This window comes from Hippocampus zosterae, chromosome 8 (assembly GCF_025434085.1).
Source record: "Hippocampus zosterae strain Florida chromosome 8, ASM2543408v3, whole genome shotgun sequence".
Lineage (NCBI taxonomy): Eukaryota > Metazoa > Chordata > Actinopteri > Syngnathiformes > Syngnathidae > Hippocampus > Hippocampus zosterae.
The window spans coordinates 9,035,794-9,049,315 of record NC_067458.1 but is presented as its reverse complement, the minus strand read 5'-3'; the positions used below and the strand labels follow the sequence as shown (position 1 = coordinate 9,049,315).

Here is a 13,522-nt window from a genome sequence, read left to right as displayed (position 1 = left end):
CATCTGAGAGTCAATGGTTGAATTTCCATCTGTCTGCTTCATCTGCTTCATTTGGGGGGAAAAAGGGAAAAAGAAACTCTTGCGAATCCGATTCAAATATATTTGAAAGATACATTTCCTCCCTTTTCCTTTTCACATCCCCATTCCTCTCTCAATAACCAAGTAGCATCCGCAGATGACCAAGACATCAAGAGACTTACGAGCTCAGGGAGGAATAGGAGAGCGGGAGGGGAAAAGAAAAAGGATAGCGAGCAAGAGAAAGAGGGAGCAAGTGCCTCTCACGTCAGGTTTCCCCAGCACACCCCAGAGTGCCAGCCAGCCTGCAGTCTGTTCTCCTTTGAGCTTTCTATTCTACTACAGAGCAGGGGGGGGGGAAATCAATCCATATTTCCATAATCCACACTCCTGTCTGTCTGCATGTCTTTGCCTCGGCCCCTCCCTTGCATCGCTCTCCATCTCTTTCTCCATCTCTTGCCTCTCCCTTGGGGTAGACTAACCCCTCCACCCCGATCCTACGGCCTACAAATGTCATTGCGCTGAGCAACAATAACGGCCGAAACAAAAGGAGGCCTTGCTCTGAGCTCTGAGTCCCTCTGCAGAGACTGTTGGCTGCTGCTGCCATATGCTGCCCAGCACAGGCCACAAAAAGAGACAAAGTCTGGCTACAGAGAACTCCAGCCTCTAGCCCCACAAAGGAGGAAAAGAGCCTTAATCCTGGTAATGAGGCCAGTGAATACGGCTTTTATGTATACAGGGGAAAGGGCCAATCCCTCTGTACACAGCACGCTAACTAGCCATCTTAAGGGCCATCTTATCCACACAAACGATCCGGTCAACAACAGAATGAAAGAAAAGCAAGGTTGTGGTGGGTGGCAGCAAAGTAAAAGAGACATGTTGAAAAAGAGGATGAGGTCTGGACACATGTCAAGACTCAAACTGGCACACCGAGTTGCTTTCAGTCTTTCTTGGTTTCAACTGCTTTTCTATTGGCAATATGGTGGTTTAACCCAGCATGCCCAATCGGTATACCAGACCACCTGGACAAGTCTTATGAAATTGTTCATCCAATTTTTTTTGACTCATGATCATGAAAATGCTTCATTCTACCTTTGAGTGACATTCCATTAGGAGCCAAGTCAAGATGAGCAAGCCTTTAAGTCAGGGAACATATCACAGCCCAATTTTTGCTGTCACTGAGGAACAGGCTTTGTGCTTCAAACTTGCATTCAAACTTTTGCACAAAGTTGCACTTCAAATTTCATTTGGAATGGTGCTGAAGAATAAAAAATTCTGCTTAAAGTTCTGTAAAACAAAAAAGTTTGAATAAAAATAAGCGGCAATGTTACAAAAGCGTGTCATGGGTTGTCTCCGTTATGGAGTAAAATAGTTGTTTTGCAGTTTGACTAAGAGTGTAGTCACACCAGAAAAGTGCTTTGGTCCTCTCGTTTGGTCCGGAGGAAAAGCGGACTTTTTTTTTTTTTGTATTGACACTGTACTTTTTATCAGTGAAGTATACGTGTGACGATCCGGGGGCCCTTTGGAAAGAAATGACGAGGGCAAAGCGCAAACCCGTAAATTGAGGAAATTGTGCTCTTCCTATGTGCTGCATTCTTGCTTTGCATATTTGTTCGGCTATTAGGGCTGCAGTAGAATTTGGAGTGTCAAGATCAGCTCATTCAATGCAGGCCTTATGACTCAATGTTTCTGCCTTTTGGAACGTCGGCGAATGCGTGCAGTGACCCACAGGAGTGTGTGGCCTGCGTGCTTCCACTGACAACATGCTGCAAAAGTGCACCCCATGCCTTCGCGTAAGGTCTCGACAAAGGTAGACAGTGATTTCCTTTTAACGAACCCACTCAATTCTTGTGTCTAATTTATTTTTCAGTTTCATTCATCTATGGCATGCGTGTGCAATGTGCGTGTATCGGGTCGATTGTGGGGGGTTGGTTGATTGAAGAGTAGATCTTTGCTTAAAAAAGGTTGCGCACTCCAGCTCTAAATTGTCTCTAAGTGTGAGTGCGAGCACGGATGGTTGTTCGTCTATGTGTCCCCTGCGATTGGCTGGCAACCAGATCAGGGAGTGTGTGTGTGTGTGTGTGTATATATTCATTCATTCATTCATCTTCCGAGCCGCTTGATCCTCACTAGGGTCGCGGGGGGGTGCTGGAGCCTATCCCAGCAGTCTTCGGGCAGTAGGCGGGGGACACCCTGAATCGGTTGCCAGCCAATCGCAGGGCACACAGAAACAAACAACCATTCGCACTCACACTCGCACCTACGGACAATTTAGAGTGTTCAATCAGCCTGCCACGCATGTTTTTGGAATGTGGGAGGAAACCGGAGCACCCGGAGAAAACCCACGCCAGCCCGGGGAGAACATGCAAACTCCACACAGGGAGGCCGGAGCTGGAACCGAACCCGGTACCTCTGCACTGTGAAGCCGACTTGCTAACCACTGGACTACCGGGCCGCCCTTGTGTGTGTGTGTGTGTGTGTGTGTGTGTGTGTGTGTATATATATATATATACATACATACACACACATACACACACATTGTATTGGTCATAAAAAACATGAAATTATCAGTATCAGTTTTTTTTATGTTGTGCAGTACTACTTCTTATATAAATAGGGAAACAAGGTGATAGTACCAAGCAACAATACTTTTGTGGGCCGAAGGCCCACCTTACCAGCCTTCCGCAGGAACTAGTTGATGAGCCGCCCGGAGGGCGGCGAACCACCACCTTACCAGCCTTCCGCAGGAACTAGCTGATGAGCCGCCCGGAGGGCAGCGAACCAGCTAGTTAAGTATAATTTTTTAAAAAATGAGGCCAGTGTTACTTGTTACATCTGCCACCAAAGGTTAGATTACATAAAATGAAATACAATTGGCCCACATTGGCCAAGTGGCCGATTATTTAGAATGATGTTTTAAGACCCATAATCGGCCAGTCGATTAATTGGTCGGACCCTAGAATTAACCTAATAAAGCTGTAGTCATGAAAAATGTATCAGGCATAGCAAAACGAATGCGAGAAGCTGAAAACGTAAGTGTGCATTCCTGTCACGGTTGCACGATAATTAGTGATTCCTCGGTTGTTGAAGAGCCGCTCACTGCTTTTCATTACCACCAACAGACATGCAATGAGACAGAGAGAGTAGGAAAGAGAGAGTGAGATGAGGAGAGAAAGCAAAAGCAGTGATGATGAGGAGGAAGAGGATGGTAGTGATCTGGGGGTCTACGGGAAAGCAGGATGAGAAAGAGATGGGATGGGGAGAGAGAGAGAATGAGGGAAATTGAGGGAGAGAGGATGAGGGCAAGAGAGTGTGTGAGTTAGAGCGTGAGAGAGAGAGAGAGAGAGAGAGAGAGAGAGAGAGAGAGAGAGAGAGAGAGAGAGAGAGAGAGAGAGAGAGAGAGAGAGAGAGAGAGAGAGAGAGAGAGAATGAAAAAGCGGAGTGTGTTCCAACCTGGTCGATGTAGTCCTGGGGGAAGCTCCACAGCACGGTTGGATCTAGAGGTAATTGACAGACAGCATTAATCAGCGGGTGAGAAACGCACCGTCTTCGCTAGCTGTCTCAGAATATATACATATTAATGAGATCGGGTGGGGGCAAGGGGTGGCTGCGGCGTCTGTGACGCACGCTCACACACACACACACACACACACACACACACACAGCGGCAGAACATCGGGAAAGATAGAATGTGTTGAGGCTGTATGAGCTGCAAATATGCAAATATAGATTCTCAGGATAGATAGAATAACATTTTAAAAAAAGAAACTATCACAAGCCTACTTTACTTAAATTAATTAATGCTAAGATGGAACACTTCTTATTAGCTGGAAGATTGTTGAATCATCACTAGTGTTTTTGTCCGTATTGTTTTTGGGAAAAATTCAAAGATAAGCATTTGCGGATTAATTAGATGTTGGTCAATTCCAATCATCGTGAGCTACTAGCTGCAAAAGTGAGGGGATGTCTGGCCACTGATCAGACAGAATTGGCTATTTGTGTGTCATTTTACATTCTTTTTAATGAGCTACAGAAACTCTGATATTTCATTAATACAAAATACATTAACCGATCAACAATCAAGTATGAATTAGCCAGTACTAATCCGATTCATAAAGTGTTTTGAAGACATCCACACTTAAAATGTAATAGTCCAGCAAAACAGCATTGGCACATATGAGGAAAAAAATGAATATCTGAAATGAAGTAAAGCCATTTTCAACAGCCTCCGGTCCTCATATCATCTGCATGCTATACGCTTGCTCGTGTACAATACAATACATGCTGATTTATATAGCGCTTTCACAACAGCGGCAGCTGTAACAAAGCGCTTTACAAAACAGTTAACATAACGTAAAATAATAAACACAACACATAACATAAAACACGGACAGTCGTGCAGTCCTAACCACTTTTCCGTCACACGCTATGTAGTCAATTCTGTATGGAAACTGAAGCCCAAAGGTGTGCCAAACTGAAGCACAGGGGTGTCAACATGCTCAACATGACTTCCACAGCGAGTTGGTCACCATGTGACTTTCGTACTAGCTTGTTGTTGTTGTTGTTGTTGTTTGTTTGTTTATTAACAAAGCAGCCCAGGTTTGAACAGAAAGAACATACTCACACATGGTAAACTCCAACCTGTGAGCCGCAACAAAAATATTCCTACTTTGTTCATACCAGGTTTGTTGACCAATTTAAAAGTTCTTAACCTGAAAAGCGTTGTCTACGTGTTTTTACTATTTTACAAAATCCACAGAAGAGAGTAAACATTGTCGTAGGAAATATTAGCTTGATGAACAAGGTTATAAAATGAAAGAGAGCATGACAGAGGGGCAACGCGATGGGAAAAAAAATGGATGACAGACAGAGCAGAATCCATTATTTCTTATATTATCCTATAGGATGATTTCATGCAACCCATCTTGAAAAGAGCAGCAGAAAAGAAAAAAGAGAACGCAGTGGTGCCACAGTTCTGACTACTTGATTCTGATTTACTGGATAAGAGGAGAGTATGGCTGAAACGCCATTGAAAATGTCGTGGATGCCGTCAATTGTGGGGGAGAGGGATCGATCCAGCCGGCGATTGGCGAATTCAAATGAATAACTCAACATTTTTATTTATTATGTATTTTGAAAAAAAAGATGTAATTTTGCCATAAGGGTTAAAGTGATAATTGCCTCCTACTTTAGACCAGGGGTCCCCAACCGCCGGGCCGCGCACCGGTCATATGGTGCCGGGCCGCACAGAAAAAATAAATAACTTACATTCCTTCAGTTTTATTCATTTCGGAATCTGAAAGATGTTTTATTTTAAAAAATTACCGCATTCTCTGTAATATCAGTCTACAGTATGTCACGCTTGACGCAGGTGAATGCGCGCATGTCGGTCACGTGATAGGTTACAGTTAAAATGAAACCCAGGAGCTAGCAAAATGAATAAAAAAACAAACGTCTTTGAAAATTTTTTTCAGGAAGGGGAAAAGACCCACCCAGGATACAGAAGAGGAGCCTACTACTTTCAAGAAAGAGAAGGCTACATTTAATAGACTGTATCAGAAGCCCTATTTCAAATACGGCTTTATCTACGGAAATCCACACGCACAAAGCCTAGTCTGCATAATAAGCGCCGATGGTGAGTCGTATTTTTCATGCACTTTTTATTTGCGGCGTATCTTATTTTGAAGGCACGTTTAAATGTTACCATTGCGACCACAGAATGTTGCGGCCAGATAGGACGTTCCTCGTGTCATGATTCGTGTTTATTATTATGTTTCGAAAAACACACTTTTCATACAGGTCATATCATATTATATTGTTTTATCTATCCGGCCTTAAAGGCGGGTTCCTGAAAATATTGTCTCACATGAAACCGGTCCGTGGGGCAAAAATGTTTGGGGACCTCCGGTTTAAACCACAAATACACGACAAACTATAATCCTTAGACATTTGACAGCAGTCCCATATAATTATGAATATGACTGATCGAAGTAAATGTCACTTGACAGAAAAAGTAATTCTTTCTTTTTTTTTTTTGCATTCATGCAGATCCCACATTCCTGCCTGATTTCTGGTTCTTCTCGTTGTTTCCCATTCCCTAACCTTCCTTTCTGTTGTAGCCCCACCATCCCTTGCTCTTCCCACATTATTCTCTCACTCTCTTGCTGGGCATGTAGAGAGGGTGCCTGAAGGGGGTTAGGGCTGGAAGTTGAAGGTTACAGGGGTAAAAAGGACCCCTGCTGCTCCGCCCGGGGACACAAATGTCACCGTCACAGATCCTGGAACTGTTAATTCATCCTCCCCTCCTAACAAGCCACACACTCAAATCTGAATTGATTGCACCACAATTCATGGTGTCACACATTTAGAATTCTTGACTGAATAAATAAAAAGAGGGCGTCTATAATTAAGGAGGTGCAATACTTTATCATGCACACATAAATATGGAACACTTGAATAAGAGAATAAATTACAAGTAATCCAATAATAAAATGTAGAATTTACGGTTTAAAATCACACGTTTGTGTACTGTCACAGGTTGACTAAGGTTATGTTTTACTGTAGATGCATTGCCAATGAGCCTGACAAACACTTGAAAACAATGTTATGTCTCTCACAGGTGGAGTGAAACTTCTTGCTTTTCCAGCCAAGAAACTACAGTTGTCCTAAACCGATCACGGGACAGGAAATCAGGAACATCATTTTCGGGTGATCGATATTGGGTAAAAAAAGATTAGATTATTTTATTTTATTAATTTTAAAAGGTCAGACTTGATCAAATAATCCAAAGGTACAAAAGATACATTATTGTCGAATGTAATAAAAATGACTTTTTTTTGGATCAAACAATGTAATGTTTAGAGTTTGTGTGGTGGCGTGAAAGACAACACAACAGGCAGAATAGGACTTCAACATAACGTAGGGATGGGTATAGATAAGAATTCATCAATACTATTGCTGTGAACCATATTGCTCATTGATCCGGTGCCTCAATGGTATTTTTATCTGTACATTTTTGGTTTAGAAACAAAAATCACACTGCAGGGTTCATGCCTCAAACCAAAAATAAGCAAACTTGAACAATGTTACAGTTACATTGAGAGTAAATCGATTAGTCATGCCTAGAGTGTAACACTGAGCCCCACTGTAACTCAATGTAAATAACGTCAGCTTGCGTGAACGTGGCTAAAACCTCACTCGACGAAGCCTTGAAAGGTGCTGACTTTGTATCCTCTGCTCCCAAGCTGGTGACAGCGACTTCGAAGCCCGAGTAGGTGGTGCTGGGACGGCAGAGTCGCCTCCACCGTGACACGAATAGGGATCCCACACGTCAAAATAATGTTATAAAAACTATAGAATGATCCGGTACATCAGCCGTTTTTAAATCAAACTATGTATCATGTAATATGATCACTCAGCACAACATTGGCACAGCAAGGAGTCACCAAGTGCCTATTGCGTACTGTCAAACAGTGGGGCAAAATGAATCGGCACCCATTCTGAAAGTGAATCTTATGCAAACACAATTTTATCGTTTCTTAGACGCAATGTTCGAGAGGTAGAAGGTGCAAAGTAACATTCATAACTGTATAGCCTAAATCCATCAAAAATTGATTAGAGTCATTTCTCCAAGACATTTAACAGAGCCATTGTGAGCGCAGCACATCAATTCTGAAATTTTGAAAAATTCAGACCTGCAGCCTGTTAACTCATTCAGTACCAGCCAATTCTGGACCAAGTCTGAAAAGATGTTTAAAAATGTCTTTGGGAGTGAATGAGTTAAGTACTGAGCCTCGGTACCCATCACTTTAATCGGGTGCCAGGATTCCCCAAAAACGCTTGTCGATTATTGTCAATTACTGTCGTTAACAGCAGCGGCAAACTGTTTCAAAGAAGTCAGTTGGCTGCAATATTGCTGGCAGCTCATGTGACAAGGGGGAAAACGGTGTAAACAGACCTGTTGGGTGTGAATGAAATTGAAATCACCTATTCAGGAGTGGATTCCTGCATCCACACGCAAGAATAGAGTAGCAGCCAAATGTGGCGGCGACAAGCGAGGCGTGACTATTGGACCCTGCCATGCGCACGCGTGTCCATGTAAACAGCCACATGGATGTTTGCAGTGCGACAGCAAGCTCATGGCTGATTATTTACGAGGTAAAGTAGCATGTCCATTGATCCCTGGGGCCTCCAAGCATGGCTGACCTCCAACAGTCAGCATGTGGGCAACGTGTAAGCAGCCCCTGTGCAATGGCACATTTACTTGAAGGTGGGGGTCGTGGGGATGGTGAAAAAAAAAACAAATCAATGCTTTGACTATTCCTGAGACACATGTCTTTAAAAGTCAGAGGTGGAAAGTGAGCGAGGCAAGAGCATGGTTAATAGGTGAAGGGTGTCAGGAACGGAGTACAATATGAGGGGTGGACCTCGGCCATTGTCAGATGACAGTTACACTGCATCATTTCTGGTCTCTCAGGTGGAGCGTTAGAAAAATAATAATTGAAGAAATTATCTCATATTTGATATGTTCTAGATGCACGGAGAAGTGAAAAATAGGTTGTTGTTTTATCTTAATCCCGTTACGACAATTGTCTTCCTAATTCTATGCGTATTGGCACATCCAAGTAGGCTAAAAATGAAAAGTGCTGGCATCTCCATCTTGGCATACATTTTCGCTTCTTGGGATTTCCAAGCAAGGCAAAAAAAGAGTTGTTGGCAGAGAATGGCATGCCTAATGCTGCTGGCTGGAAGAAAAAGTTGGCACGAGATGCCATGTGTCAGAGAGCTCACACTGCCCACTAGGGCTGCATGTGAAGCATTTAACTTGAAGCCTTTTTGTCAAAAACCTAAAAGTAAGTCTCACGTTGATTTAAGGTTACATCAAAATGTCCGGGGCGTGCTGGGGAAAAAAACGATTCATGTCAAACGCACCCACAGCGTGTCCGCAGGATCATCTCATCTGCTCAATGGCCTGAATCTAGGTTTCCGTCGAAAATAAGAAAAAGACCTAACCCCAAATCTAACATGAATACACAAAGATGAAAGCCTCGAGTTTATAATTCTCTATACTGTGGAAATCAAAGACAAACTTGGAGCCCTTATGGCCATCCATTGCTCTGGAGGCATTAAGAAAAAAAACAACACTTTTTTCACCTCACTCCACAAACGACTGAATATGTGTTGTGCGTGAATAGGGGGCCTGTTTGTTAAGGGAGGCCAAATCCCATATGGTGAACACCAGCTCCTCTGACTGTGAGAAGAGAGAGTGTGAAAGCCATCGGCAGCCTCTCTCCTCCATCCGTGCTCCACAGATGAAGGGATGTAGCGCCTGCCTCTCCTTGTTCCTCCTTTCCTCCACTCCATTTGCCTACTCTCCTCCCTTTTGCTTGGCCAGGGGTTAAACTGCTGCACTCTAACCTCCTTGGCGGTGATTTCATTCACTCCGGTTTTCTTGCTTGCTCTCTCATCTGTGAGAGAGACTTATTTCACAGTAGGTAGTGGATTAGGCCTCATTCGTATGCCCCCCGTACAAAAGCATTGTTATAGCAGCAGCCAGAACGCTGTAACAGGAGGAAGCTGCCGCTAGTAAGCATCCATAATACTGCCATTGTGGACTTCGGACTGGAGGGACCCTGCACTAGCGGCTGTCTAGACTTTGAGCCCGGGCCGATTGGGGAAACAGAGGGAGAAAATCCCATCAGGCAGTGGAGTGAAAGTTAACTAAGGTACCCTGCTGTGAACCTGATGAAGATGTCAAGCCAACATATGGCAAAAAATGTCCATTGTCAGAAAGAGCAGCTTTCTTCCCTCAGAGGGGGGCTGAAGAAGATCGGGGGGGGGGGGGGGGGGGGGGGGAATAGGGGGCGTGCAACCTAAAGGAAGGAATAACTGTGGTGGTCATCGCTTTACTTCTGGATCAGTAGACTCATTCTGGCTGGGAGGAGGCCCAACTCCTCCGCTTGCAGTTAAAGGAGTAAGCAGATTAAGTGGCATCTTTCTAAAGGCCAGCCGAAAGAAAGCCCACTCGGATATTTACAACATTTTTGGGGGGCTTTTGCCAATCAACCAGCCCTGTACGCGGCAAATGGCATTACATTTCATGCTGATTTAGTCAGCAGAGGGTCTAGTAAAGATGATATGGTCCTTAAGTTTATGAAAAACTGATTTGTCACACTGGGTAAATTACAAATGAGGATAGGGAACGGAACGAGGTTTTGCAAGGCTCAAGGTCATTGGAAACTACCCTCATTCAATTTGACTTAAAATGAACTATAACAACGTTTCAAACTCATCACTGGAATCAAACTGCCCCAGTGAATGCAGAACATTAACAATATTATTTCCAAACAGATCCTATCCACTCCTAAAAATAGATGTAACGGTTGTTTTTTTTTAAACAATTTATAACTCCAACTAACAAAGGGGTGAAAAAACAACTTCTAAGGGTTGTGTGCGCTTTTCATAGGCGGAAAAAGAAAAGAAGAAAAAAAATCAACAACTGGCAAGCTTCACATGCACAAGATCATGGCCAGGGGGATTTTCTAATCCACTTCTTCATGTACATCTGAAAAGATAAACAACCGCCTCAGCCCGAGCCTCACTGGAAGAAGACTAAAGACAGAGCTGCATTGAGATGATGTGACCCTAATCATGCCACATTAGTTGTTTCATTTTCCCAGCGATGTGAGAAAAATGCTTCAGTGGGACGAGCTGAGAAAAGGGGGGAAGGAGGGAGGGAGGGATGGAGGGGGTGATGTGGAGCGACGCTCAGACAGAGATGGAAAGAGAGAAGTGAAAACGATACTGTCTCCAGGCTAGTTGGGATGCAACCCAATTTCACAGCTTCACGAATGAGTGGCATAGCATATGGACGCAACCTTTGTGACAGCCTCGGTGTATCACCACATATCAGCGCTGATATTTCCAGTCAGATTCCATACTGGTCCAACATTACGTCAAACGGAGGCTCTGCATGACCGCATCCCCCAACACGACGCACTTAGCGTTTGTTTGGCGAGCTAAGGAGGACGCGACGAAATATTTTTACCGGTAAATCTGTCAAGCTTGACAACGTCCGGTATATAATTCTGACTCCCAAAGCATTGGAGCACAGACGGTTGAAGCAAGAATGGCATCGCTGCAGTTTGATGATAATTCCAGAAACGATGAAAAACAAAAAGATGTCTATATTTTTGTCAAACAAAAACCAAGTAATAATAAGGGTGAGGACCTGTAATGACTATGAAAATAAAGTGAACAAACAGCCTCGCTGCAGGTGTAATGTTCAGCGATCGGGTGTGGATCTTCCACACTGACAGGGAGAGCTCGGATTTTGCATGGACACAAGACCGTAATCTGCAAGCCTCGTAGAAAAAAGGTGAGAAGAAAGACAGCCCGAGGACTAAGTTGTTTCTCTATCTCAAGAGCTAACATCAAAGACATTAAAGCTACACGAGTCAGCTTTCCATGGTAAGCCTTACGCAGCCAAAGCAATAGCAGAAAAACACTTTCAGCAAAATTGGACGACACTAGGCAGTCGCTGATGACATCAGAACCGGCACAATGAAGAACGGCTGAGAAAAGTAAAGTACTGAAAATCATATTTGAACAATTTAGAGACCTAAGGCGTTAAGTGCCCGGCTGGAATTATCCAGGAAAATCTTGTTTGTGGCACACGATCAAAAGTAGAGATGGGATTAATTAATCAACTCATTCATTGAATATGACTGGACACCTTAAAGCATTTCATGACTCGTTTTTGAAGCAACTGAGTTGGAATGACGCGCAGAACTCGACAACATCCAGAAGAGGCGCTGTTGGCTGGTAGTCAGTCAATAATTCGGTTTGTTCAGAGCATCTTCTCTGATCTTCGTGAATGACTAGTAGAGATGCAACAACTAATCGATTGCTCAATAAATAAATTTTCAAATGAATCCACCTATTGTATATAGAAAGCATTTCTGAACAGAAGCTTGCCTTCAACTAAAACTGCTTTATACATCAAAACATTGAATGATATTTTGCAGTGTTTAACAAAGAAAGAAAATATGATTATGTCAAGGCTATATGGCGTATTTTCATTGATTTTTATGAATATTTATGCCGCTTAAATCTCTCCCGAATGACAGACAAGCAATCAAATTTTGATCTGTGAGCAGTGGTGTACTACTGCCAATTACGACGGCAATCAGAATGGAACAAAAATAAATCCGATAATTGATCATATCATAGGTCAACATAAAATACATCATTTATGGACAACCCTTAACACAGACAGTAAGAAAATACAGCTCTTTGCGTCGTTGTTGCATCTACTTTGAAGTGATAACAAAAGCAGCCGAGATCTATTGATAATTTCCGAAATGTTCCTTCACATACGAGACGTGATCTCAAATGTGACCAGGATGCGGAGTACGAGCGTGTAAAAAAAAGGATGAATTTCAAACATCCAGCAAACATTTAGCCGCTCGCATCAAGTAAATGTCAATGATTGCGGCGTAAGTGATGTCTCCCAAACATTGAGTTTCTTTGTCAAAGGGACAGTTCTTGTTTGCTCAGCTTGGCGAGGGTTTCATGAGGGTTCTGCTAAACTTGACGTATATTTTCTTTCGCGGTAGTCCTGCTTGTGAAGTCTCGTGATCATGCGTAGTTTGTGGTGGGAGAGAAATGTCAACAAATTGCTCTTCCAGGCGACCGCTTTTCAGCACATCTTAAAATGTTGTTTTGACCAACGTCAGTCTTGTCAGACCCCAAACCAAAGCGGTTCTAGGCTCGGGACGTGATCTTACATCCTGCGATTAAATTACCGGTACACACTGACACGGGAGACTCCTCCATATTTGAAACAAAAGTTGTGTTCCCTCGGCTGAGTCGCATGACTGAATCCCGGCCACTGATCTGAAGAATGAAGTCTCATCACTTTTTTTTCCTTTGCAGTCAATGCATGCTTATTCCCCGAATGAGGATTTCATCACTTCCCCCTACTTTGCAGTCAATCAATGGACCCATATGGGTCTGTTTTCGAGAGAGTATTAGATCAATTAAGATTGCATATCGTGAAAGCAAATGTTCAGACAAATGTTATGTTTTATGAACATAGATGATCGATTGGAATAGAGAAATTGTGCTGTGTTTTCTGGTGACATAGCAATGACGAGGTAGTGATTCCTTGTCAAATACGCTTTTAGAGGCATAGGGGTCGCTGGTGCGGTCTCGATTTTGACGGAGACATAGAAGTCTGAATATGAAGAGTGTGACAAAATAAAGTTTTCGGATACATATAAACTTAAGGAAAGCCGGTGATTGTCAGTCAGCAGCAGATGCTGAGGGGAGAGTTCTTTTTTACTCTTTGAGGTGGTAGGTTGCGGCATCACAGAAAACACGGTGTGTCGCACGGCAGCTCCTTGAGGTGCGGAAAGGATCGATCTCTGTTAATGTCATATGGCACAGCACCCAGAGGCAGCAGCATGGTGCTGATGACAGTGAAAAGCCTTGCCTTTGGCGGCTA

The 13,522-nt window shown here is 43.3% G+C and overlaps 2 protein-coding genes across 6 annotated transcripts in view; one reads left to right on the top strand and one right to left on the bottom strand.

The window, feature by feature from the left end:
• Nucleotides 1-13,522, top strand: part of crb1 (crumbs cell polarity complex component 1) — a 226,567-nt gene that overhangs the window by 145,305 nt on the left and 67,740 nt on the right. The gene's annotated exons all lie outside the window — the stretch shown is intronic.
• Nucleotides 1-13,522, bottom strand: part of dennd1b (DENN/MADD domain containing 1B) — a 142,209-nt gene that overhangs the window by 111,809 nt on the left and 16,878 nt on the right. For all 5 annotated transcript variants that reach the window (XM_052073906.1, XM_052073908.1, XM_052073909.1 and 2 more), the window contains exon 3: nucleotides 3,469-3,512. In XM_052073906.1, the coding sequence (XP_051929866.1) occupies nucleotides 3,469-3,512 (44 nt within the window). The remainder of the gene's footprint in view (nucleotides 1-3,468; nucleotides 3,513-13,522) is intronic.